At 40.5% G+C, this 27444-nt stretch overlaps 1 protein-coding gene across 1 annotated transcript in view; it reads left to right on the forward strand.

Moving 5' to 3' along the window:
• hydin (HYDIN axonemal central pair apparatus protein) overlaps window positions 1–27444 on the forward strand; it is a 905740-nt gene that overhangs the window by 403105 nt on the left and 475191 nt on the right. The window contains exons 16-18 of the mRNA XM_043707374.2: window positions 1076–1211; window positions 6056–6220; window positions 25081–25233. Of these exons, the coding sequence (XP_043563309.2) occupies window positions 1076–1211; window positions 6056–6220; window positions 25081–25233 (454 nt within the window). The remainder of the gene's footprint in view (window positions 1–1075; window positions 1212–6055; window positions 6221–25080; window positions 25234–27444) is intronic.

Raw genomic sequence — 27444 nt, forward strand, 5'->3', positions numbered from 1 at the left:
ACCAGTTAGAACAAGGGCCTGGAAATGACAAATAAGTCTCAATCTCATTGAAAATAAAAATGGGGCTGATTTTATTTCAGAATATTAATCCACAGTGCCAATTTTACACCTTCGAGGCTAGGTTTAAATGTATTCCAATGTGTCCGGTGATATATGGCAAACAACTATATTCTATCACAAGCAACAACAGAAATTGGTGGAGAAACTCAGCAGGTCTGACTGCATCAGTGGAGCGAAAGCAGAATTAATGTTTTGGGTTCAGTGACCTTCAGAACTATATTCCATCCCCAGATACCAGTGGATTCCAGGCACATTATGTGTAGCAGGATCAAAGGAAGAGAATGTAGTTGTTCTTAATGCTGCCTTTGTGATCAGGAATAGGGATGTTGCGGAGATTGCTGCAGCAAGTGAATCAAGTCAGGCTCTGAATTTCAGTGAGGTTACTTTGAAGTTACCTAAATAAATGTTTTGAATTTGAACCCAGCATGCAATTAACAGCAGTGTCGGAGGGACCTGGAAGAAGTGGGCCGAAAGAGTCAGTAAAAATCTGGGAATAGCTGAGAATTAAATTTTCTTGATTCTGAAAAGTTGTTCTGGAAGATGTGCCACCATGTTTTTGCACTGATCAATGACACTTTGTATTTGAACAAGATGGTTGATATAACAGACTACGTGGTGGTACATTATGGAAAATTAGGTTTGTTTTGGCAGTGTAGGAGTTCAGGTGGAAATGTGGAGATAACCTTGCTACAGGGGAAAATGTATTCTCAGCGTTTATAGAAATGTAATAAGATTAGGCGCAATTTTAGGGTTTGCTGTGGTCTGTTTATTTCTTGACATTCATTTGGTTTTGATAGACATGTAATTGAATGTTTTATTTAAGGCAGCACAGTTCTTTGTGCAGTCGTCCCTTCAGACAAAGCAGGCAATATGTCTCTAATTGTCACTCTAGATTACTGCTAATCCTTTTTGCTTCACCATGTAATTAGCAGATGGTAAAGCTTACATATTACTGTAGGTATCACACAATGACTGACTAACTTGTTACCAGCTTTTAACAATTTCTGTTTGACAGATGCATTGTTCCCAATGTGGAGGTGGTTAACCAACAGATTGACCTTGGACGCTGCTTTCTCAAGCACCCTTATGAATGCATGATAAAACTTCAGAATACCAATGATCTTCCAGCATGTTATGGGGTAATTCCACAGGTTAGTCCGAATTGGAATGAATAGTTACTAGTTTGAGTATGTCAGAAAGGTTTTTTTTATTAAATCAAGAGTACAAGAAGAGTGGCTATTATTGGATAGATGATTTTTGCAGCAATGTGCAAAAATTCACTAGTTCACAGGATGACAGGTGGCACTTTCATTCTCTCCAGTGGCTGCCTTCAGAGTGAACTCTGCCTCAGTGAACTCAACTCAGGGAGACACTGGATGAAGATCCAAAACTAGTCTGCAAGTCTTAACTGTTGCTGTCACTCTTCTCACATGGTCAACCATAGTGCTGAATGTGGAATTTCAGAAGGTCCCGTTTAGGAGGTTTCTAAGCAAAATTAAAGCATGTATGCTACAACGTACTCAGTCAAATACAAACTTGATGTCAAGAACATCACTCTCACCTCACCTTTGGATGTTAGGTCTTAGGTTTTCTTTTGAATAAGGCTGTAATGAAGTCAGGAGTTGAGTTGCTCTGCAGAACTCAAACTGAATGTCAATGAGCAGGTTGTTGTTAAGCAAGTTGATCACACCATCCATCACTTTACTGAACATTGAGAATAGACTGATGGGACTGTAATTAGTTGGGTTGAATTTGTCCTGCTTATTGTGCACAGGACATACCTTGGCAATTTTCTGCATAGTCTGGTGGATGCCGGTGTTGTAACTATCCTGGAACAGCTTGGGTAGGCTGGAAGCAAATTCTGGAGCACAAGTTTTCAGCGTTATTACGGAATGTTGTCAGGGTCCACCGCCTTTGCTGTATTCATTGCCTCCACACTGATATCATGTGGAGTGAATCAAATTGGAATCTTGCTGGCAGCAAACGATGTTGTATATTTCATATAATTAAGTACCTCCATTGCCCTTGTTCCCTGCATCCAGAAGCTTCCAGAATCCATCAAATATATTTTGCATCCAGTTTCTAATGACTTTGCAACATCACGAGAAGTTTTTAAACAATGGGAGATTGAGGGTTATGACTGTAATTTCTGAGGAACGGAAAGGAATTTAACTTTAATGGAGAAAATTGCAAAGTTAATGATGCATAGTATGAGGGCAATTTGATTTGGGCTGGGAGTGCAGATATTCAGAGTGTGCTCCTGAATATTAAACAGTAGGTAGTATGGTGGAGTTTGAGTAGTTCTGTATGAGTTCCCAGTCTCACTGAAGTGCATGGGCCTTGACAAGGATCCGGTTTTGGCAGGTTTAAGTCACCAAGCCAGATTTCAGGCCCCATTAAGTAACTAGCTGAGAAATTAAACTGGCAGACATGTGTAAGATGGGTGACCTATTAGCTAGGGAATGGTGCACGGAATTGAGATGCTGCATTTTCCATCAAAAAAATGAAAATGAAAGTACTACTCATTGAAGAAAGGATTTCATAAATTACACCTAATGCTGATATTTCTGAAAGAAAAAAAATTGCAAAATTTGACAAGCAGCACGAATAATAAAAAACTGTAATCGAAACCAGAAAGACGAACCACTCTGATTAAGTTTTCAGATTGGTATCTAAGTATGCATGAGCAGTCTCTGCTCTAGCTGTTGATTGCTTTCCTACCAATCAATAGTTCTAAACTAAGAATAGAAGCTAAAGGAATTTTGTTCATAAAAAATAATCAGAGTTTGAAGCTAAAGCCAGTCTGGTTCAAGGACTTAGATGGGCAAACGTCGAGCAGCGCTGACATCAATTCATTTATTTAAATATCACATAAACATGAGAGTATGATTTGCAGTTAATGTGAGGCAGTATGATTTGGAGTTTGCTGTTTGTGACTGTCTGAAATGCAGATTCATCCTCAGCATTATCATTTTTCTAAAGTGTCACTGCCCATTTATTCCCACAGTTGAATTCATGCTTAAAATATTGCTGTGATTTTTGTTTTGTCCTCACAAATCAATGTTTCATTTATTCAGGGATGCATATTCAACTTAAAAACTATATATGAAAATTAATGCACATCCCCAAAGCTGCCAGTAATGAACTGTGTGTAATAAGTTGCCAGTAATAAGCTCCCAGTTGTGCACACTGCGGCAGAGATGCCACTGAGTAGTCCCAGGCATATCTGCTTTAAAGTGGCTCTGATGATAAAATACTAATGATTTTTTGTAAAGCTAAGTAGAATTCTGTAAAATTAATCCTCACCAAATGCATTGAGCAGGTTGAAAATTAAACTCTTGGATTTTGGACACTGGTGTTTTCAACAAATTTGTGAATCCTTTGTGCTTAATAGTCTGCTGCAGTAGAGATGTTATGGGGATGGGTCTTTTCTGTGAGCCAGAACCTATCTTTATTTTGATGTACAGTAAGATCATTTGCACAAGCTTTCTGTTTTAGGTCTTCTCTAGCAAACTAAGATCATAATCTATCGGAGCAGAGTTAAGGCATGTGGACCATTGGGTCTGCTCCATCATTCGATCATGGCTGATATGTTTTTCAACTCCATTCTCTTGGGTTCTCCCTGTAATTCTTGGTCCCCTTACTAATCAAGAACCCATGTATCTCTATCTTATATACACTCAATGGCTTGGCCTCCACAACTTTCTTTAGCAATGAGTTCTACAGATTCAGCACCATCTGGCTGAAGAATTTCCCGCTTATCTCCGTTCTGAAGGATCATCCCTTCACACTGAGGCTGTTCACATGAGTCCTCATCTCTTATATTAGTGGAAACATCTTCTCTCCGACCACTATATCCAAGCCTCCCAGTATTCTATAAATTAAACTCTGTTGAGTACAGTCCTAGAGTTCTCAATCACTTCTCATGGCAAGCTCTTCATCCCCAGGATCATTCTTGTAAACCTCCTCTGGAATCCACCCCACCCCGAGGCCAGTGCATCCTTCCTGAGGAACAGGACCCAAAACTGCTCATATTATTCCAAATGCAGTCTGACCAAACATTATACAGCCTCAGCAGTACATTTCTGCTCTTATATTCTGGCCCTTTTGAAATGAATGGTAGCATTGTATTTGCCTTCCTAACTGCCAACTGAGCCTGCATGTTAATCTTAAGAGAATTCTGAGTGAGGACTCTTAAGTCCCTTTGTGCTTCAGCCTTTCCCCATTTAGAATATAGTTTACACCTCTATTCTTCCTAGCAAAGTGAATAACTCCACACCCCCACCCATCTTCCTGTGTTTTCGATAGGACATGCATCCTTGGATATTTAGTTCCCAGCTCTAATTCCCATGCAACCACAGTTCTGTGATTCCCACAACATTGTGTCCATAAATTTCAAACTCCAATACAAGATCATTCACCGTTTTTTGAATATTACGTACAATACCTTCAGTCTTGCATTGATTGTCCCCTTAACTGCTGTGCCTGAAGTTAGACTCCTGACTTTTCCATACTCTCTGTCCGATTACGTGTTCTGGAAACTTTAATAATCTCTTCTGAGCCCTCTACACCTTTCCCTTTCTCTATAATTTTCCCTGAATCCATTCCCCCTCTGTTTGGTTTAAAGCTTTATCCACAGTTATGTAATTCACCAGGATTCTGTCCCAGCATGATTCAGGTGGAGCCTGTTCCATTGAAACAGCTCCCTCCTTCCCCATTACTGTGCCAATGTCTCATGGATTCAGATTCATTTCTCCCACACCAATCTTTGAGCCATGTGCTTACCTTTTTAATCTTGTTGACCCTGTGCCAATTAGCTCATGGTTTGGATAGTAATCCGGTCATAATACCTTTCTGATTCAGCTTGTCAATTTAGCCCTAGTCCCTCAGCAGACCCTCTTTCCTCTTTCTACCTGTATCTTTAGTACCTATGTGGTCCACGGTAACTGGATCTTCCTCCCCACTCCAGGTTTCTCTGCAGCCCAAATGAGATATCCTGAATCCGGGCACCAGGCAAGCAACACAGCCTTTGGGACGCTTGATTCTATCCACAGAGAACACTGTCTATTCTCCTGACTACATTATCCCTGATTACAACAATAATAGTTTTGTAGTTTGTATACAAGGTTATGTTTGAAAATGAAACAATTTACCTGTTTCAGAAATTGTTTTAGAACAACTTTATGTTTATACATATGGGTCCCACAAGGATAAGGTTGTACATTGGGCCTTTTGATTTTGGAACCTCGACTTACAAATTAAAATCAGACTAATGGAATGAAATTCTCCTGAATGAGCTAACTGTACAGAATTGTTTTGGACAAACTCAATCCAATTCTTACAACAAAGCACGCATAAAAGTGGTGAGAATTGATAGTCTTACTTGGAAAGACCACTCTTAGGAGTACCTGCATAGTATCTGAATGTTTTTCATACTCGGCACTGAGAATCTTCAACAGGCTGAACAAAAGTTTAATAGAGAGTAGATTCATTCAGTCCCAGAAGGAAAAGCCAATAGAACTTTCAATGAATGATGCAATTGTTCCAAGTTGTCCTGTATACTGTACTTCAAAATTGAGCTCAAGACCAATGTATGCATTTATTTCCAAGTGTTACTGTTTTTATTTACAGTTTATTCTCCTCCAGAGTGTGAGATGCTGTTTAGCCTTGTGGCATGCTTTTAAAAAGAAATACATTCATGAGATGCAGGCGTTCATGTGAAGTGCTGTTAGGGAGAATGTTCTTGGATTTTGACCAGAGACAGTGAAAGAACTGCAAGTATACAAGCCTAAATTAAGGTGCCTGTGCTTTGTGCAGACCTTGGCATTCCCATGCACTTGTTGCCATTATGAGGTGGGGACTACAGGTTTTGGGATGCTGCTGAGGTAGCCTTACAAGTACATCCTGTGTCTCTCATCACTCCTCATTAATTTATTGGGTGGTATTGGTATATATGTTTAACTCTAACTTTTCTTGTTTTTGCTGCTTCTCTCAGGGTTTGGACAATCAACAAGGCATACTTTATTCCAGTCCTGAGCCTTATGGAATTATTGAGGCCTGTTCCATTGTGGAGATCCCTTTAGTAGTGGAGCCGCAACAACTTGGAGAACTGAATACAGAAGTATACATTGCCTTATTTGGAAAAAGTCAATTTCCTCTTGTGAGTTTTTTCTATAAATGGCAAATTTAAGTGTACTGAAGTTGAATGAAAATTTGTTCTGTTGCTCTGTAGATTCTCACTATACAGCAACTGTATTGGTGTACGGACAGGATCAGTCACATTGGCATAGCCATGTACTGTGCGATAGCAGCATACGACTTTGCCAATGTTTTCCACTTGTATATCGAGCAAAAGTACTGGATTTACAATTAAGAAAACAGGTTAGAAAGCCAGGTTGGTTTGGAGTAAGGCAAGCATTTGAATTCACATTTCTTTGGTAAATGTTCAATAGCTTAATCCTGTCCCCCGTGATATTGCTATCTAACACCTTCCTCTGTATCTGCTGCTCTAAATTTACATAATCTTTCTTTTCCTTCTTCCTCTTGTGAGGATGCTGACACTTGCTGGGCTACAGCTTTACTTCTGATGTCTCAGCTGAATAAGTATTACGTTGAACTTATCCAACAAGTACTGGCAGTCTTTTATTCACCCACTTGCTGTGATTAAATGCCATGTACTGGCAGAGATCAGAGAGATAGCATTAAACCTGTGGCTGTTTGTTGATCATTGCTACAGCACTTGGTGTATTCATCCACTAAGACAATTGGAGAGCTCAATAAATCAGTGCAAATTTAAAGTAATTTTATAGAAAAAGACTGCAGATCTCTCCTATAATGTTGTAAAGTATTGAATTGTTACTTTTTTCCTCCCATGGAACTCTAATATAAATTCAATTGTAGCTTGCAGGTCAAAATGCTAAGATTGCTGAAAATAAACGCATACAGGATCCAAGATCTTATATAGGCCATACAGCAGAAGTAAAGAAATTATACCGTACCTTTATAACTCACTGGTTAGGCCTCAGCTGGAGTACTGTGCTCAATTTTGGACACTGCATTTTAAGAATGAGGGACTTTAGTTGTGTGGGAAGACAGGAGAATCTTGTTGTTTTCACCAGTGCAGAAGGGGTTGAGGGAGGTTTAACAGAAATGTTCAAAATTATAACTGGTTTAGATTAGATTAGATTAGATTACATTACAATGTGGAAACAGGCCCTTCGGCCCAACAAGTCCACACCGACCCGCCGAAGCGCAACCCACCCATACCCCTACATTTACCCCTTACCTAACACTACGGGCAATTTAGCATGGCCAATTCACCTGACCCTGCACATCTTTGGACTGTGGGAGGAAACCGGAGCACCCGGAGGAAACCCACGCAGACACGGGCAGAACGTGCAAACTCCACACAGTCAGTCGCCTGAGGCGGGAATTGAACCCGGGTCTCTGGCGCTGTGAGGCAGCAGTGCTAACCACTGTGCCACCGTGCCGCCCATAAATTGGTTTGAATGGATAAAATAAAGTGATATTGTTTCCAGAAATGTCAGTAACTAGAGAAAGCACTCTACAGATAATTAGCATAAGAACTGGAGGGAAATTAATGGAAATAATTTTTATTGTGAGTTGTCATAAACTGGTCCTAAAGGTATGCTGGATATAGATCCAATTAGTGCTTTCAGGAAAAATTTTTAAAATAAAAAGAAAATGCAGGACTATAGAGAAAGATATGTAGGTTCTCCTCCAAATCACACACCATCCTGACTTGAAACTATATCACGGTTACTCCAATATCACTGGACGAAAATCCTGGAATTCACTTACTAACAGTATTGTGGTGTTCTTACACCACATGGACTGCAACCATTTGAGAAAGTAGCTCCCCACCACTCGCTCAAGGTTTTCAGGACTAATAACTGCTGGCCTTGTCAGAAGTGCCCACATCTCATGAAAGAATAGAAGAAGATAGGCCTATGATAAGTCTTTCCAAGAATCAACACAAAATGATGGGCTGAATAGTCTTCTGAAGTATATGAATCTATGATCAATACTCTGAATCAAAAAGACATTCAGTGAACATAAGAATTGGAACAGGAATGGGCCATTCAGATTGTGAAGCTTCTCCCACCAGTCTACATGGCTCATCTGCCTCAGGCCTCAACTCCACTGTTGTGTCAGCTCCTGACAACCCTCAACTTCTCGAAATTTCAAAACTCTATGTACCTCCTCCTCAATGTTTACAGTGATCAGGCCTCCACAACTCCCTGGTGTGGAGAATTCCAAACATGCACTGCCCTCTTGGAGAAGAAATTCCTTTGCATCTCTGTCTTAAATGAGTGTCCCCTTATTCTGCAACTATGCTCCCTGGTTTGAGATTCCTCTGCTGGAGGAAATAATCTCACCATCTACCCTGTCAGCCCCCTTAGAATCTTGTAACTTTCAAAATATCGCCCCTCATTCTCCTAATCTATTGAATAATCTATAACGTGCTTAACCATTCTTGATAAGTCAAGCCTGCATCTCAAGAATCAGACTCGTGAATCCCTTTTGAACTGACTCTAATGCCAGTGTATCCTTTCATAAATTTGGGGACCAAGACTGTACTCAGTCCACTCGCTGTAGTCTCACCAACACCCCTACAATTATAACAAAATTTCCCTATTTTTTAAACTCCAAATAAAGACCAAAATTCTGTTTGTCTTCTTCATTAATTGCTGCATCTGAATGCTAGCATTTCATGCACAAGAACACTCACATCCCTCTGCACTGCACTTTGTTGGAAACTCTTTAATTGAATAATAGTCTGTCATTTGATTTTTCCGATTGAAGTGTATGACCTAACACTTTCCTACATTAAACCTCATCTGCCAAGTTTTTCCCACCCACTCAACCTATCTACATCCCCGTGCAGATTCCTTAAACCATGTCTGCCCACTTATTTTTATATTGCTAGCGAATTTGGATACATCACATCTTCTACCCTCCTCCAATTTATTAATATCGATATTAAATAATTGAGGCCCTAGGACTGATCCTTGTGGCTTGAAACCTTTATATGCAGGACATCAGGCAGACTTTTCTGCCTTCAGTCCTATTATTTTTACAAATACTTTGTCCCCCATAATAAAGACTGTTAAAAGGTATTTCCTTCCATTAGCACCTTAGGGTTTCTCTGTTATCTTTGAAATGTTTATAGTGTCCTCCACTTTGAAGGCTGATGCAAAGCATTAGTTTAAGTTATTTGCCATTTCCTTGCTCCCCATTATTGATTTCCCACTTGTGTTCTCCAAGGGTCCCACACACCTTAACTACTCTCATCTTATATACCTGTAGAAGCACCTTGTTAATTTAATTATCATTTTTTTTCCTATTAGTTAGTTTTTCTGGTCATCCTCTGTTGGTTTGTAAAAGAATCCCAATCTTCGAGCCTACTTCTAGGTTTTGCTGCTTTGTATGTCTTATCTTCTGATTGAAAACTCTTCTTGAATGACCTCTGTTAACCACAGAAGGTCCATCCTTCTCATCGAGTTCCTTTTTTTGACCATAATAAATGTTTCCTGAGTGTTACGAAATATTTGCTTAAATGTTTGCCACTCCTCATTTACTAACCTTCCTCTTAGTCTATTTTGCTGGCCTGCTTTTGACAAATTCTCTTCACGTAGAATTGTCCCTAATTAAGTTGGAATCACGAATTTGAGACCCAAGTTGTTTTCCCTCAATTGGAAGCTTACCATTATTGTGATCACTACTCTACTGGAGGATCCTTAACTATGAAATCTCTTCTTTATCCTACCGCATTACACATTACTAGGTGTAAAATAGACTGTTCCTGGGCTGGCCGTCATGTCAGTCATGCATTTAGTTATGCAACCACTCCATTGCGTTAGAAGGTACCGAAATTTGAAAGAGGACCAGGATTTGCACAGAAGCAACTATTTTCCCACACTTTGGTTATCAAATAAAAAGTTTCAGACACACAACTTTGCAATGAAGATAACTTTCTATTTAATAAAGTAATAGCAATAGAACACTTTTCTCAGGCCACTATGTGTTAGTGTCGTGGTGAATCTGGGTTCAAGAGTTGAATCTCTGGATTGGAAAGTTTCTTGTGTCACTCTGCTCTTTAAGAAGGATATTAGAGGGAAACCAGCAAATTGCAGCATGGATTCATGAAGGGTAGATCATGCCTGACAAACCTCATTGAATTTTTTGAAGAGGTATGAATGTGGTGGACATATGTTGTTTATGTGGACTTCTAGAAGGCTTTTCATAAAGTCCCACACAAGAGACTATTAGTTAAGGTGGAAACCCGTGGAATTCAGAGCAAATGGATAGGAAATCAGTTGAGTGACGTTGTTATGAAGGTGTAGGTGTGTACTGCACCTTGAAGAGAGTGGAAGCTGGCACAGATCTAGAGAGGCACAGAGTATGCTGAACAACTTAAAAATGTAATATTTGATTGTGAAATTAATAGCTGAAGCTGCATTACTATGGTACACAACAAATTAAAATTTGGCCAATTAGTTTAGATTATGGCCCAAGATACCAAAATCCAATCTAACTTGAAATTTAATGTTTTGATGACATTAAACCAATGAGACGGTCTAATGTTTTGGTGTATATAAAATCGGGTATTTTGAACAGTTGGGGAGAACAGCAAAGAGCAGCCAAGCACCAACAAACTGCCAGCAGAATAGCTCTCTGAAAGGTACCTGTCCATAAGAAAGTTGGGCAGCAGAAGACTGAAGTCGACCGAGAGGAATCTACAGAGGAAGTTCAACATCCGAAGACAACAACTGATTTTGAAAATTGATTTGCCATAAATTTAAGAGGGAATTTATTGGACCAGTATTGTAGAGTGGGAGGTAAACATCGGGTTTAAGAGAAAGGAGTTGTAAATAGTTGTTGTTTAATGTTCTCTTTTGGACTTAAAGAATAAAATTGGTAATTTTTTTCTTTAAATAGTGATATTTGAGATAGTTCTTTGCCACTTGAAATTTAACAGATTACGGCGCGAGGTGAGCATTTCTGTGTCTGGTTTACATTAGCCGAAGGGATTACCCCATGTTATAACACAGGAAACAGAGTAATCAAACTGGCAGGATGTGACTAGTGGCATCCTGCAGGGATCTTTGTTGGGGCCTCACTTATTTACAATATTCTTTCACAACTTGGATAATGGCATTAAAAAGTAAAACATCCAAATTTGGCAGTGATATCAAACTGGTCAACATTGCAGACAGTGTTGACAACAACATGAAGTTACAACAGGATATTGATAGATTAGGTGAATGGGCAAGGTTGTGGCAGATGGATTTTAATATAAACAAGTGTGAGGTTATCCAATTTGGACCAAAAAATTATAGATCTTTTTTTTAGAAGATACCAAATTAAAAATAGTGTATATCGAACAAAATTTAGGGGCATAGGTGTATAGCTCTTTAAAATGCCGTGAACAGGTGCAGAAAATAGGCAAGAAGGCTAATGGAATGCTGGGCTTCATATCTGAAGGACAGAAATAAAGGAATGCAGACAATACGCTGCAGTTATACAAAAATCTAGTTAGACTACACTTAGCGTACTGTGAGCAGATCTGGATACTTGAACTTAGAAAGGATGTTTTAGCTCTAGATAGAGTACAATGCAGGTTTACAAATAAGTTATGAAGTGAGATTAGACAAATTAGGTCTTTATTCTCTGGAATTTAGAAGGTTCAGGAGTGATCTAGTTGATGTCTTCGGGAAAAGGTTTGATAAGGTTTCCCACGGTAGGCTATTGCGCAAAATACGGAGACATGGGATTGAAGGTGATTTAGCGGTTTGAATCAGAAATTGTCTAGCTGAAAGAGACAGAGGGTGGTGGTTGATGGGAAATGTTCATCCTGGAGTTCAGTTACTAGTGATGTACTGCAAGGATCCACACCTCCCCCCTTACATTCATCCACGGCACCAAAGGACACAACTTCCCCCTTACCCCCAACCAAGGCCCCAAAGGAGCCTTCCACATCCTTCAAAGTTTCACGTGCACTTCCACAAATGTCATTTATTGCATCTGTTGCTCCCGATGCCATCTCCTTTATATTGAAGCAGAGCGCTTCAGGGAACATCTCAGTGACACCCGCACCAATCAACCCCACCCCCCCCGTGGCCGATCATTTCAACTCCCCCTCCCACTCTGCCAAAGACATGCAGGTCCTGGGTCTCCTCCACCACCACTCCCTCACCACCCAACGCCTGGAGGAAGAATGCCTTATCTTCCGCCTTGTAGCCATTCAACTCCAGGGCATCAATGTGGACTTCACCAGTTTCCTCATCTCCACCCCCCCCCCTCCCCCCACTTACCCCAGTTCCAAACTTCCAGCTTAGCACCATCCACATGACTTGTTTCACCTGTCAATCTTCTTTCCCACCTATCCGTTCCACCTTCCTCTCCGACCTAACACCTTTACCCCTTCCTCCATCCACCTCTGGCACTCCCAGGTACTTTCTCCCCAGTCCCATCCCTCCCATTTATCTCTCCACCCCAGAGGCTTCCAGCCTCATTCCTGATGAAGGGCTCCTGCCTGAAATGTTGATTCTCCTGCTCATTGGATGCTGCCTGACTTGCTGTGCATTTCCAGCACCACTCTAATCAGGATCTGTTTTGTGTCCACTGCTGTTTGTCATTTTTATAAATGACCTAGATGAGGACATAGAAGGATGGCTTAGTAAAATTGCCGATGATACGAAGGTTGGTAGAGTTGTTGATAGTGCTGAAGGATGTTGCAGGTTACAGAGGGACATAGGTAAGGTGCAGAGCTGGGCTGAGAGGTGGGAAATGGAGTTTAATGCGGTAAAATGTGAAGGAACAACAGGAATAACGAATACTGAGCTAATGGTAAGATTCTTCAGTGCAAATGAACAGAGATCTTGGTGTCCACGTGCATAGATTGATAGGGTTGTTAAGAAGGCATACGGTATGTTACCTTTTATTGGGAAAAGGATTGAGTTTCGGAGCCATGATGTTATGTTGCAGCTGTACAAAACTCTGGTGCAGCCGCACTTGGAGTATTGTGCACAGTTCTGGTCACTGCATTATAGGAAGGATCTGGAAGCATTGGAAAGGGTTCAGAGGAGATTTACCAGGAAGTTGCCTGGTATGGAAGGAAGGTCCTATCAGGAAAGGCTGAGTGATTTGAGGCTGTTTTTGTCAGAGAGAAGAAGGTTGAGGGGTGACTTAATTGAGATGTAGAAGATAATCAAAAGATTAGCTAGGGTGGACAGTGAGAGCCTTTTTCCTTGGATGGTGATGGCGAGCACGAGGGGGCATAGCTTTAAATTGAGGGGTGATAGATATAGGACCGATGTTAGAGGTCATTTCTTTACTCAGAGTAGTAGGGGCTTTGGACACCCTGCCTGCAACAGTAGTAGACTCACCAACTTTAAGGGAATTTGAATAATCGATGGATAAACATATGGATGAAAATGGAATAGATTAGATGGGCTTCAAATTGATTTCACAGGTCGGTGCAATATCAAGGGCCGAAGGGCTTGTACTGCGTTGTTATGTTCTATGATATTAACAGGGAATGACAGAATCATAGAATTCCTCCCTATAGTGCGGAAAGAGCCCATTCATCCCATCGAGTCTGCACCAACTGTTCAAAGAGGATCCCATCCAGGCCTAGGCTCCTACCCCACATTTACTATGGCTAATCCACCTAGCCTGCAAATCCCTGGACACTACAAACAATTTGGCAAGACTGAGACACCTAACCTGCATATATTTGGACTGTGGGAGTAAACTGGAGCACCCGGCGGAAGTCCTGAGGTTGGATTCAAACTCTGGTCCCTAGTGCTGTGAGGCAGCAGTGCGAACCATTGAGCTACTGTACTGCCCATCTGAGTAGATAAAAATAAATTATTTTTACTGGTTGAAGATTCTAGAACCAGGGACATGTTCTAAGAATTAGGGCCATGCCCTTCAGGAGCGATGTTATGAAGCACTTCCATGCGGAAAGATTAGTGGAAGCCTTCTCAAAAGGTGATTGATGCTACTTCAATTGTTAAATTTAAGTCCGAAGTTGACCCATTTTTATTAAGCCAAGGGTATCAAGGGATGTGGGCCCAAGGCAGGCATTTGGAGTTACATCATGATCTTATTGAATAGTAGAATCGGCTTGAGGGGCTGATTGAGTCAAGATTAGAGTGGTGCTGGAAAAAACACAGCAGGTCAGACAGCATTCAAGACAGAAACATTGATTTTCCCGCTCCTCAAATGATGCCTGACCTGTTGTGCTTTTCTAGCACCACTCTAATGCTGACTCTAATTTCCAGCATCTGCAGTACCCACTTCTGCCTTGAGGGGCTGAATGGCCTACCACTGTTCCTATGTTCCGAAATATATTGAGTAAGATTGCAAAATTATTATTGAAATATAGCTTTAAAATTTCATTGAAAATCATGATCAAATGACACGTTCCTACAATATTTACTCTGTGTAATGTTTTCCGGTAGATTTCGACAAGGTTCCTAATGGGAGACTCATTAGCAAGGTTAGATCTCACGGAATACAGGGAGAACTAGTCATTTGGATACAGAACTGGCTCAAAGGTAGAGACAGAGGGTGGTGGTGGAGGGTTGTTTTTCAGACTGGAGGCCTGTGACCAGTGGAGTGCCACAAGGATTGGTGCTGGGTCCTCTACTTTTTGTCATTTATATAAATGATTTGGATGTGAGCAAAGAGGTACAGTTAGTAAGTTTGCAGATGACACCAAAATTGGAGGTGTAGTGGACAGCGAAGAGGGTTATCTCAGATTACACCAGGATCTTGACCAGATGGGCCAGTGGGCTGAGAAGTGGCAGATGGAACTTAATTCAGATAAATGCGAGGTGCTGCATTTTGGGAAAGCAAATCTTAGCATGACTTCTACACTTAATGGTAAGGGAGTGTTGCTGAACAAAGAGACCTTGGAGTGCAGGTTCATAGCTCCTTGAAAGTGGAGTTGCATGTAGATCGGATAATGAAGAAGGCGTTTGGTATGCTTTCCTTCATTGGTCAGAGTATTGAGTACAGGAGTTGGGAGGTCATGTTGCGGCTATACAGGACATTGGTTAGGCCACTGTTGGAATATTGCGTGCAATTCTGGTCTCCTTCCTATCGGAAAGATGTTGTGAAACTTGAAAAGGTTCAGAAAAGATTTACAAGGATGTTGCCAGGGTTGGAGGATTTGAACTATAGAGAGAGGCTGAACAGGCTGGGGCTGTTTTGACTGTAGCATCGGAGGCTGAGGGGTGACCTTATAGAGGTTTACAAAATTATGAGGAGCATGGATCGGGTAAATAGGCAAAGTCTTTTCCCTGGGGCCGGGGAGTCCAGAACTATAGGACATAGGTTTAGGGTGAGAGGGGAAAGATATAAAAGAGACCTACGTGGCAACGTTTTCTCGCAGAGGGTGGTACGTGTATAGAATGAGCTGCCAGAGGTTGTGGTGGAGGCTGGTACAATTGCAACATTTAAAGAGGCATTTGGATGGGTGTATGAATAGGAAGGATTTGAAGGGATATGGGCTGGGTGCTGGCAGGTGGGACTAGACTGGGTTGGGATATCTGGTCGGCATGGACGGGTTGGACCGAAGGGTCTGTTTCTGTGCTGTACATCTCTATGACTTTATGTTGTCATGTTCTACCTGCTTTTGATGTTTCTGATGGCCATTAACTGTGTGTGTGCTGGCACGGTAGATGCTTTTTGGAGCTGTTAAAGTCCTCATAATATCCAGCACAAGGTTACTAACAAATCCAATTTCTTTTTCAATACTTCTGTAACAGTCTCAGCTGTGATTGCCCAATAGTTGTATTTCAGATTAATTACTCTACTGATGGTCAAAAGGAACGTCGTTGTACAGCGCAACAGAGAAACATTGAACGGACATACAAACAGAAAATAAAAGGGATTTTGTAGCACAGTGGTTATGTCCTAATCTTTGAGCCAGGAGGCTCTGGTTCAGAACCCACCTTCTCCAGGGATATATAATAACATGACTGAACAGGTTGATCAGAAAATACCAAATTTTGGCAATGTGGCTATCAGCATCTGAGAGATGACAAATTAGGATCTTTCGTTGAGAACATTGTTTGAAGTCAAGGAAATGCTGCAGCTGACATCTTGGTCTTTACTGATACCTGCTGCGTATTCCAAAGATTCTCTTTCTTCTTTTTCAAATTTCAAACATTTTCAGTTTTCCTATAGTATGTGGAATCATGCTCTGGACATAGCGTTTGTTTTTAACATATTTCTGCTTGATGATTTTTACCTTTGTTAGAGTTAGATGCATAGAATTTCTGGTACATTCATTGCTGAGCAAGTACTTTAATAATGACAAGGTTATTATTTCCTGTCAGTCCTTAAGAAGTAAAGTTCTCATTCTAAAGCCCAGGTTTATACAATTTTGTTTAGAAGGAGGAGGACAGCATTCTTGTATCCCTGCGCTCTGAGCCACTGGTCACTGCTATGCCTTGTGTAGAAGTCCTTTCTTATTCTCTGTCTTGTTCTTCACCTCTGCAGTTACCTGATTGCTTACTAGGCCATTGTTGCAGGCCTCAATGTAGGATTCTTTGATTCTTTGCTTCAATTTTATGGCAGTCTGTGCCTCAATTTCTAACATTACCCAAACAGCAAACAAAATTGGCTTCTATTTCATCTTATCTCAGTACTTAGCCTTTCTTCCTTCGCTCTCCATTTCAACCTTTTTCCTCTCCTCGCTCCCCACTTCCTTCTCTCTTTCTTTGCCGACTCTCTCATGATATCCCTAACTTCATCACTTCCTGCAATCTGTTTTCTGTAACCCAGTGAGTGATCTATCTTGTTTTCTGAAACTCACCAACTGTAATCGGTTCTTTCCTCTACAGTGTAGAAACAGGCCATTTGGCCCAAAATGTTCATACTGCCCCACCGAAGAGTAATTCACCCAGATCCATTTCCCTCTGAGTGATGCACCTAACATGATGGGCAAGTTAGCATGGCCAATTCACCTGACCTGCACACCTTTGGACTGTGGGAGGAAACGGGATCACCCGGAGGAAACCCACACAGACATGGGGAGAATGTGCAAACTCCACACAGACAGTCGCCCGAGGCTGGAATCGAACCCAGGTCCCTGGCGCTGTGAGGCAGCAATGCTAACCACTGAGCCACCATGCCGCTGCTAGTATGCTAATTGCCATTTGTGTGTTACTGTTAACTGTTTGTGATCAGATGTTCTGTAAAACAGTGATCTTTTACTCTCATAAAATATAGCGTAATGCATTGCTGTCACAGTACATCATTGCTTGCAATCTGCCAGTCTCACTATAACTCACTACCACTGATGTGTTATCCCCTTTGTCGCTGACTACCATTTAATTTAACTATAATCCTGTCATTTTACCTTCTCTTTAATATTCTGCTGTAATTTGTTATCTTCATTGTGTTTCACGTATAACTCAACTTTGGCAAAGATCAAACTAAATTAGCCTTTTAATTTGTGTACTGGAATCAGAATAAATGAGCAGGTGATGCAATCATGCAGTAACAATACTTGCTATGTTTATATTATATTTATATTATAGGATATTTGGACTCATTCAGAAACAGAATTAGAATAAAGCATCAATATCCTCAATTAATGTCTAACTCTCCATTAAACCCAAAGCTACAATATACAAAACAATAAGATCATAAGAAATAGGAAGAGGAGTACACCCTTTAGTCCCTCGATTCATGGCTGATCCAACTTCCTTCTCGTCCACTTTCCTGCATATTCCCCATAACTCTTGATTCTCTTACTGAACACAAATCTATCTATTTCAGCCATAGATATACAAAAGGACTGTACATACTGTGGCTCGATGGCTCAGTGGTTAGCACTGATCCCTCACAGCACCAGGGACTCAGGTTCAATTTCAGATTCGGGTGACTGTCTGTGTGGAGTTTGCAGGTTCTCCCCGTGTCTGTGTGGGTTTCCTCCGGGTGCTCCAGTTTCCTCCCACAATCCAAAGATGTGCGGGTTAGGTGAATTAGCCATGCTAAATTGCCCATAGTGTTCAGGGATATGTAGGCTAGGTGCATTAGTCAGAGGTAAATGTAGGGGAATGGTTCTGGGTGGATTACTCTTCGGAAGGTTGACGTGGACTTGTTGAGCTGAAGCCTGCTTCCACACACTGTAGGCATTCTAATTCTAAATTCTCTCCATGCAAGGAGTGCCAAGGATTCGCAATCCTCTGCTCATCTCAGTCTTAAATCCAGTGTCCCTGTATTCTGAGACTGTGCCCTCTGGTCCTTGACTCTCTGAAGGAAAACATCCTCTAAATATTTATCCTGTCAAGCCCCATAAGAATCATATATCTTCCAATGAGATTAACTCTCCTTCATCTAAATTCTAATGAGTAGAGTCCCAACCAGGATGGCTCTGCTCATAAGACGGTCCTTCCATACCAGGGATCATCGTCGTGAAGCTTCTATGACTACCTCAAATGAAAAGATGTCTTTGCTTAAATAAGGGGACCAAAATTGCTCATATTACTTCAGATGTGATCACACTAGTACCTTGCACTGTTGCAGTAAGACTTCCTTCACTTATACTCCAGCTCCCATGAAATAAGGGCCTACATTCCATTAGCCTTCCTGATTCTCTGCTGCACCTGTGTGCTCGCTTTATGTGTTTAATGCACAAGTACCCCAAGTCACTTTGTGTTGCAGTTTTCTGCAGCTTTTCTCCATTTAAATACTATTCTGTTCTGTCTTCCAAAATGAACAACTTCACATTTTCCCAAATTATATTCCATTTCCTCCGTTATTCTAGTTAGTTGAGTATCCTTTCATGACAGGTTTAAAACTGTTCTTTCTCTTTTTCAGTGTTCTTTTCCAACTCTCTTTGGTTCCAATCTAACCCCTGCAGCCACCTCCTTTCCCTCTCCTCTTTTTCATTCCCTCAACGTGGAGACTTCCCTGTTCATCCTTTCCCTGTTCACCCCTTCTCTGTTCACAAATTAACCTATCAGCAGCAAATGCAAGAGAAGAACATTTGTGATTGGAAGAGCATGAAAGAGACAGAATGTTAAATGGAAGTGCAGTTCCTCACTGACTCATTCAAGCATGTCTGATCCTGAGGGGACTTGAACAGGTGGATGTTGAAACAATATTTTGTCTTGTGAGCGAATCTAGAACTAGAGGTCTTAGTTTAGAAATAAAGGTTGGTTAATTATGCCTTGTGTTTTTTTTTAGGAGTAGTTCTTAGTTGTCTTGATTTAGTTGTTTTAAAGGTTATTTTGAAATTTATGTGAATTGTTTACGGTCTCTACTCAATGTTTTTTGAGTGGGGTTCTTCCTCCTGGGGGAGTCTTGGACTTTCTTGAACAATCATGGCTAGTCATTCGCTAAATGTCAAGGGGAGTGACTTGCCAATTAAAAGGAAAAAGATACGACCAAGTCTTAAAAAAGAGAGGGTTGATGTAGCCCTTTTACAGGAGACACATCTACCTGATAAGGAGCATTCGAAACTGCAGCAGGGAGGATTTGGTCAGGTGTTCGTTTCATCTTTTAGTTCAAAAAGTAGAGGAGTGGCCATTCTTATCCGGAAGAATCTTCCATTCCAAATGCTAAGCCAGATAAGAGATGAGTCTGGACGGTTTATAATACTTAAAGCTCTAATATATGGAAAGGAGTATGGGATTTTGAATGTATATTGCCCCCGGCACATCCTTTTAAATATGTAACAGATGCAGTCTCCAAGTTGATGGCTCTCGGGGTGCGTCACGTAATTATGGAGGAGATTTTAATTGTATAACCGACCCCGAGGTGGACAGGTTACCTAGCAGCTCGGCAGGTATATCTCTGAGATCTAGGCAGTTGGCTGATCTGAATAGCAAGTTGGGATTGGTAGATGTGTGAAGGTGTCTTCACCCTGAGGGTAGAGATTTTACTTTTTATTCTAACCCGCACAAGTGTCATACCAGAATCGGCATGTTTTATTGTCCCCTCGACCTTTCTGAATTCGATATTGTCTTGTAAAGTAGGGAATATAACTATTTCTGATCACGCAGCAGTGTATATGGAGGTCAAGACTAGTGATGACAAGATGGGTTCCTGGCATTGGAATATGGACCCTTTCCTGTTAAAGGATAGTAAGTTCATAGAATATTTCTCGCAGGAATTTAAAACTTTCTGTGGTATCAACTGAGGTACGGCCAATAACCCATCGGTGATGTGGGAGACTGCTGAGGCATATGCACGTGGCTTGGTTATCTCATATTCTGTGACCCGAAAAAGACAAAAGGCAGAACAACGGCATCTGCTTGAGGCTCGCCAGTGTATGTTGATAGACCGTCCATTACTAAATTACAGCAGATTACAGCCCTCAGGGATACTTTGAATACCGCACTTACTCAAACAGCAAAGAGAGAGATGCAAAGATTATTTGAGCATGGCAATAAGCTGTGCAGGTATCTAGCATACCTTGCCAGAAAGAAAAAGACTCCCCAATCCATTACATGTATTAGAGAAGGTGCTGGCGCCCTGACTTGTGATCCTAAAAAGATCAATGCAGCTTTTAGAAAGTTCTACTCTGAGTTGTATAAGTCATAGCACCGTGAGGCTGGAGCACGGAAGATAGAGTCTTTTTTAAAAAAAATCTGTTCCTCTCGGGCTTAACCTCGCAGCAGGTGTCACTTTTGAATGCCCCCCCCGGCCAACCCAGGAAGTGCAGGAGGCGGTGAGGCATCTCCAGAGCAGGAAAGCGCCCGGACCAGACGGATTTCGGGCTGAGTTCTAGAAAGAGTTTACAGACAAATTAGCCAGACCATTTATAGATTCTTTTAATTATTCACATCGTCAGGGTAGTCTCCTGCCTTCCCTGAGAGAAGCAAATATCTCTCTCTCATTCTTAAGAAAGGAAAAGCCCCAGATGACTGTACTTCATACAGACCAATATCCTTATTGAACGTGGACTTCAAAATTCTCTCAAAAATGTTGGCATTAAGACTAGAGAGGGTTTTACCATTTATTATAAAAGAGGATCAGACATGGTTTAATAAGAGTCCCAGATCTACTAATAATATCAGAAGAGTGTTAAACATGGTACAAGTCTGCCAGCAGGGAGCGATACCAGGATTAGTCGTCTCCCTAGATGCAGAGAAGGCATTCGATTGGGTGGAATGGCCATATCATTTTTATGCTATGGAACGGTTTGGCATTGGAGAGGCCTTTACCAAGTGGGTCACAATATTATATAACGACCTGTAAGTAGCGGCGATTACCAATGGCATAAGATCGGATAGCTTTAGTTGCGGAGGTTGTCGTCAAGAATGCCTTCTCTCACCACTACTATTTACACAGTGATTGAACCGCTGGCAGAAGCTATCTGAACTAACCCTAATATAACGGCCCCGGAGGTAGGATCGGGTAAGCATAAAATCACTCTCTATACAGATATGTCCTTCTTTTCTTAAATGATCCATCGATATCTGTGCCCCGCTTAATTCAAGTGGTAACGTATTTGGTATGTTCTCAGATTACAAAATTAACTTCATGAAATCAGAGGCCATACTGCTAGGAGGTTTTACCAGCATATCCAATTTTGCGGATGGATCCCACTTCCCCTTTCGGTGGTCACTGGGAGGTTTTCTCTATTTAGGCATTTTTATTACCCTGGTATTTGGTCAGCTATACAAAGCTAATTAGATGCACTTATTAGAGAAAATAAGGCAGGACCTCCAACGCTGGGAAGATCTCCCGTTATCCTGGCTAGGAAGAATAACTTTGGTCAAGATAAATATTCTACCTTGCCTATTATACCCCACGAGAACGCTTCCTTTGATGTTGCTGAGACAGGTGCTGTGTAAGCTTTATGGTTGACTTGGTTCCTTTATTTGGAATCATAGACGGCACCATCCAACTTGTCCAGATCACACTGGAGCATTTCTGTATCCTCCTCAGAATTCACCCTCCCGCCTAGCTTTATGTCTACAAACTTTATGTCTACGATTAATTCCTTCATATAAATTTCATGTGGCTAATTGGGTCTCTTGTGATTCACAATCAATTTGATTGGATATCGAGGCTTCCCAAGCAAAATGATCCCGCATCAATCTATTATTTATGGATGAGTTATTACGAATCATTGTAAAAACCCAATTGTACTGAACACAATCAAAGCTTGGAGGATGATGTGACAGGATGAGGGTAATTTACAGAAAACCTTCCCTTTTACTCCTATAGTGGGAATATTGGGATTTCAGCCAGGCTTGACTGACACTGGATTTAAAATTTGTGAGTCGTGAGGCATCTCCTGTTTGGGAGATCTGTTCAATGGGGAGTTCATGATGTCCTTCGAGCAGAGGTGTCAGAAGTTCCGGTTGCCTAGCAAGGACCTTTTTCGATATTTTCAAGTACGAGACTTCATACAAAAAAAAACACATTGATGACAAATCCTTACAAATCAGATATGGAAACGAGAGTGCGTCGGTTGATGGGTGCACCCTCAGTCAGTACTCTCTACCACTCGCTAGGTAATAAGGTATCAAAGGACATGGAACAGTTATAGGGATGGAAATCTCAGATGTGGGGAGATATCTGGGAAAATGCCAGGAAGATCTCTATCTGTAATAGAACTCAGGCTATTCAATTGAAGCTACTTCACAGGGGTCATATGGCATCAGAGTGGCTTGCAAAGTTCAAGGCAAGAGCATCCCCAATGTGCCCTTATTTTTATACATAGAGTCTTCTTTCTTATATCTTATTTTGTGTTTTGGTAGTTTGTGGAGTAGTTTAGTAGTTATTTTTCTTAATTTTATATTGATGCTGTTATTATACTGTAAAGTGGTTACACTATATTAATTTTGTAATTGTGTAAAAAAAGAACTCAAATCTTTTTCTTTTACAAAAAAAAAGAGATGGTTCATTTATGGCAGAGATGAGGAAACATTTTTTCTCAAAGTTGTGAGCCTTTGGAATTCCCTTCCACAAAAGACAGTGGATTAAAAATCTTTAAATATTTTTAAGATGGAAGTAGATAGAACATAAGAACTAGGAACAAGAGTGGACAATTCAGCCTCTTCATCCAGCTCCTCCATTACATCATGGCTGATCTCACATTAGCCTCAACTCCACTTTCCTGCCTGCGCTCCATAACCCTTCAACCCATGATAAATTAAAAATCGTCCATCTCCTTCCTAAGTTTATTCAGTGCCTCTCTGGGTTGTAAATTCCACAATTTCTAAACCCTTTTGAGAGAAGTAATTTTTTTCTCATCTCTGTTTTCAATGTGCTTTCCTTTATCCTAAGACTATGGCCCCTCAATCCAGATTGTTCACGAGGAAACATCCTCTCTATGTCTCCTTTGTTAATTCCCTTTAGCATTTAATATATCAAAAATAGATCTCTTATCGTCCTAAATTCCAGAGAATATACACCTAAACTGCTCAATCTCTTTTCATTAGACACACCCCTCATCTCTGGAATCAATCTAATGAACCTCCTCTGAACTACATTCAATGCAACGATATCAAATAAGGGGACCAAGATTCTACACAGTACTCTGGGTATGGTCTCACTAATGCCTTGTACAGTTGTAGCAACAGTTCCTTATCTTTATTCTCTATTCCTTTAGCGATAAATGCCAAAATTCCATTTTCCTTCCTTATTACCTGGTGTATCTGCGCAATGGATTTCTGCAATTCATGCACGAGGGTACCTAGATCCCTTTGTATCAAAGCACTTGGAAGTTCCTGTCCATGTGGATTTGCTTTTCTATTCCTTTGACCAAAATGGATAACCTCACGCTAATCAATATTAATTTTGGCCCATTCACCTAACCTATCCATATCCATTTGTAAATTTCTTATTTCTTCATTATAACATACTTTCTCGCTTATTTTAGTCACCTGAAAATGTGGTCATAGTATCTTATGTCTTTGCATCCAAATCATTAACATAGATTGTAAATAATTTGGGCCAAAAGATTGAACCTTGGGGCACCCCACCAATTATATCCTGCCAAGCAGAAAAAGGATCCACTTTTCCTGACTCTGTGCTTTCTGTTGGTTAGCCAATCTTCTACTGAAGCTAATATACTGCTCCTACCCCCATGTGATCTAACACTGTGTATTAATCTTTTGTGCAGCTTTTTTCAAATGTCTTCTGCAAGTCCAGATATACTTTATCTGCAGGATCCCCATTATCCATATTGATTGTTACATCTTCAAAGAACTCTAGCATATTTGTCATTCTTGATTACCAAAGTGATGAAAGATTATTAGGGATGTCCAGGAATGTAGAGTTCAGGTTAAAATGAGATAAGCCATGATCTTATTGAATGGCAGAGCGGGTTCGAAGGGTTGAATGATCTTCTTTTATTCTTCTTTTTATGTCAAATTCTGTCTCTCTCAGAAGGGGATTACCTTCTGGCTGGTCACTGAGGACAGACTGATGCAGTGCTGGATTACCTGAATCCACAGGTCCCAATGATCAGTACTGCATGATCATCTCTCTCCTGGGCCATACGTAACACCATTCAGTTGTATAAGTCGTTGCTGGTGAGGTGCAAGGCCATGAGTGCTCACTATTTAATGTTTAGAGGTGACAATTAAAATCCCCTGTCAACATCGCACACATCTCATACTTCTTATGAGTTTGGAGAAATTGTCATATGATATGTGAATATATTGTGGATAAATGATCCATGTTATGAATTTTCCTTGACTAAAGGGTGGCAAAAAATGGTGAAATCATTACCAAAAGGAGTAATTATGGCATTTAGCATAGATACATTTAGAGGGAAGCTAAGTAAGTTAAATTTCTTCGAAGGAAACCGAAGGAAATGCAGTTACACAAAGAGCGAGAAGGCACATGTGATACATAAACATAGATTAGTTGGCTGTCTCTATGCTGTAAATTCAATACATATGTTATCCTTTCTGACTGTACACATTATAAATCATTGCCAGTTATTTATTATAATTTAAAATACAGAACATATCCAAAAATATTGTTTATTCTATTGTTTTGAACCAGATAGTCCATGTATATTGCATAGGCGAGGGGCCAGTGGTCCATCTCAATTCCACAAAGATTGACTGGGGAAAAATCAAGGTACTAACTGATGTTCCCAAGACCATCTGCCTGTCTAATGAATCACTTATCCCAGCCAGAGTCACAGCCAAAATGGTAAGTCATTTGCAGTAATTAAAAAAGGAAATATGCTCAGTAAAGATGATTAATTGCTTCACAGATGGGATTGCTTGCACATCTGCCATGCTCTTAGCTCTTCTTCCTTTTTTATAAATTTACCCTCAGAGTGTACGCTGCACAGCTTGATAGGATCTATGCAGTATCTGTGTATTCTGTTCAATGCAATCCTTAGCTGTCTTTCATGTTTCTTCAAAACAACAACCAAATTTTAATAGTTGTAACAGATCCAAATTCTTGGTCTGCTTTGATTCACTTTAAAAAATGTTCTACCAGTTTTTTCAAAGTGCTGCTTAAGGTTATTTATGCTTTAGGTACAGTCCAGGAACTGAGTCCAAGTTGGCTCAAATCATTTAATTTGATACATGAAATGCTGGTAGCAAGAGTTTCAGCCCAGACAAGATTCTGCTCAGGCCTAAGGTGGAAAAGCTTTTTGATAATCTATCTAACACCATGCAAGAGAGGCTGTGGTGTCACAGGCTAGTAATTTCCACAAGGGAAAGCTAACTTGGGGACTTAATAGCTTGTGGAAATTAAGTTATTTTGTGATTTCATTTATATTATTAAGTTATTTTCTGGAATATGAAATTTGCCATCAGTGATGGTTACCATGACGATGATCATCAATAGTAAAATCCATTTGGTTCAATAATGTCCTTTAGGCAAAGAAATCTGCCATCCTTATATCATTGCACTGACAGTGACTGCAGATCCACAGGAAAATGGATCACTCCTAACTGTGTTCTGCAATGGCCTAGTATTTATCAACATTATATTTCTGCTGCCATGCATTTGCCCACTCATCCAACTTGTCCAGATCACTTTGGAGCATCTCTGCATCCTCCTTAGAATTCACCCTAGGTTTATGTCTACAAACTTTATGTCTATGATTAATTCCTTCATATACGTTATTAATATATATTGTGATATGGACAATAAATGCTTGTGACACCCACTTCCCATGCAGGTCCAGAATTGTTTTAGTGTTTGCATTGAGGTTTTATTGAGAGACAGAACTTATGTAATTGAATTAGAGTGAAGTTCATAAATTGTATCCAGAGATTATTTCTTCCTTTGGCTAATCTTGTTATGATTTGACAGAGTCTGAAGAAATGTCTGAGACCTATCAGACATGAGGGATCTGGTGATGAATATATTCAAGAGGAGCTAATTAGATGTGAATTCCTCTCTCTCTCTTTCCCTCACCTTTGCTGTTATTGCATTGTCTTCAATGGGTTCTGCAAATAAATTGAATGATGAGAAACACAGGTGATTTACTGGTGGTGGTTAAATAAAAAATTGAATGTGAATTGGTAACTGAAAAAGGCAGTGTTTGGTGACTGAGTATATGTGCTCACATGACAATGTTGCACAGTACCAGGCCCTGTGTGTCATTGCATCACGCCCAAGGGTCTGCATTTACAAGATGGGAATTGAATTGAGAAGTGAGAGAATAGGCGGTGGCTGGGGTAGAGAAAAAAGAACAGACTCTTTTCTCTACCCCAGGGAGTGATTATGTCCATGAGGGGGAAGAATGGGGTCCTGCCTGATCTCCCCCTACTGGTAATCAATGGAGGTGAGTTTTATAGTGTGTCTAAAAGGACACGTGATACATTGGTAGTTTCCTTCCTTTGAGCCAAGAGGGCCAGGTTCAAGTCCCACTTGCTCTAGAGGTATGTAATAACATTTTTGAGTGGGTTAATTAGAAATAAAAGTATATGTAATGTAGCGAACTGAAATAAAGCTTTCACAAAAGTGTGGTTCGGCTGTTAACTAGTCCTTCATGTACTATGGAGCTTAGGATGTTTCAAAGAGTTGAACTTTGCATCTGTGCACTCTCTAATTGAATTCTACACGTTTTCCATATTTTGTTGTTTATTTTTAATTGCATTGGTATTTGCAGAATTGCATGTTAAGAATTTCATAAAAACTGCACAACCCTTTGTTTGTACTATCAATTCTTTGCACTGGTGGCTTCCATAAACAAGAACTGAGCTAAAACTGAGCTGAAAAGTGTTTGAGACTCTTACAGTGGATGGACCTTTTTATATACCTGGCTTCTTGTGGTGCGCTAAATTACTGTGCCACCTTAGCATCTCCCCCCCGCCCACAGACTTGACTGTTCACTCAATTTGCATTATTAAAAAGCAACTGGTTTCTACAAGTTAACAGAGGCTGTGAGTATGCACA

The sequence above is a fragment of the Chiloscyllium plagiosum genome, unplaced genomic scaffold, assembly GCF_037043375.1.
Source record: "Chiloscyllium plagiosum isolate Xiang-an unplaced genomic scaffold, Cpla_swu_hap1 HiC_scaffold_17, whole genome shotgun sequence".
NCBI classification, from domain to species: Eukaryota; Metazoa; Chordata; class Chondrichthyes; order Orectolobiformes; family Hemiscylliidae; genus Chiloscyllium; species Chiloscyllium plagiosum.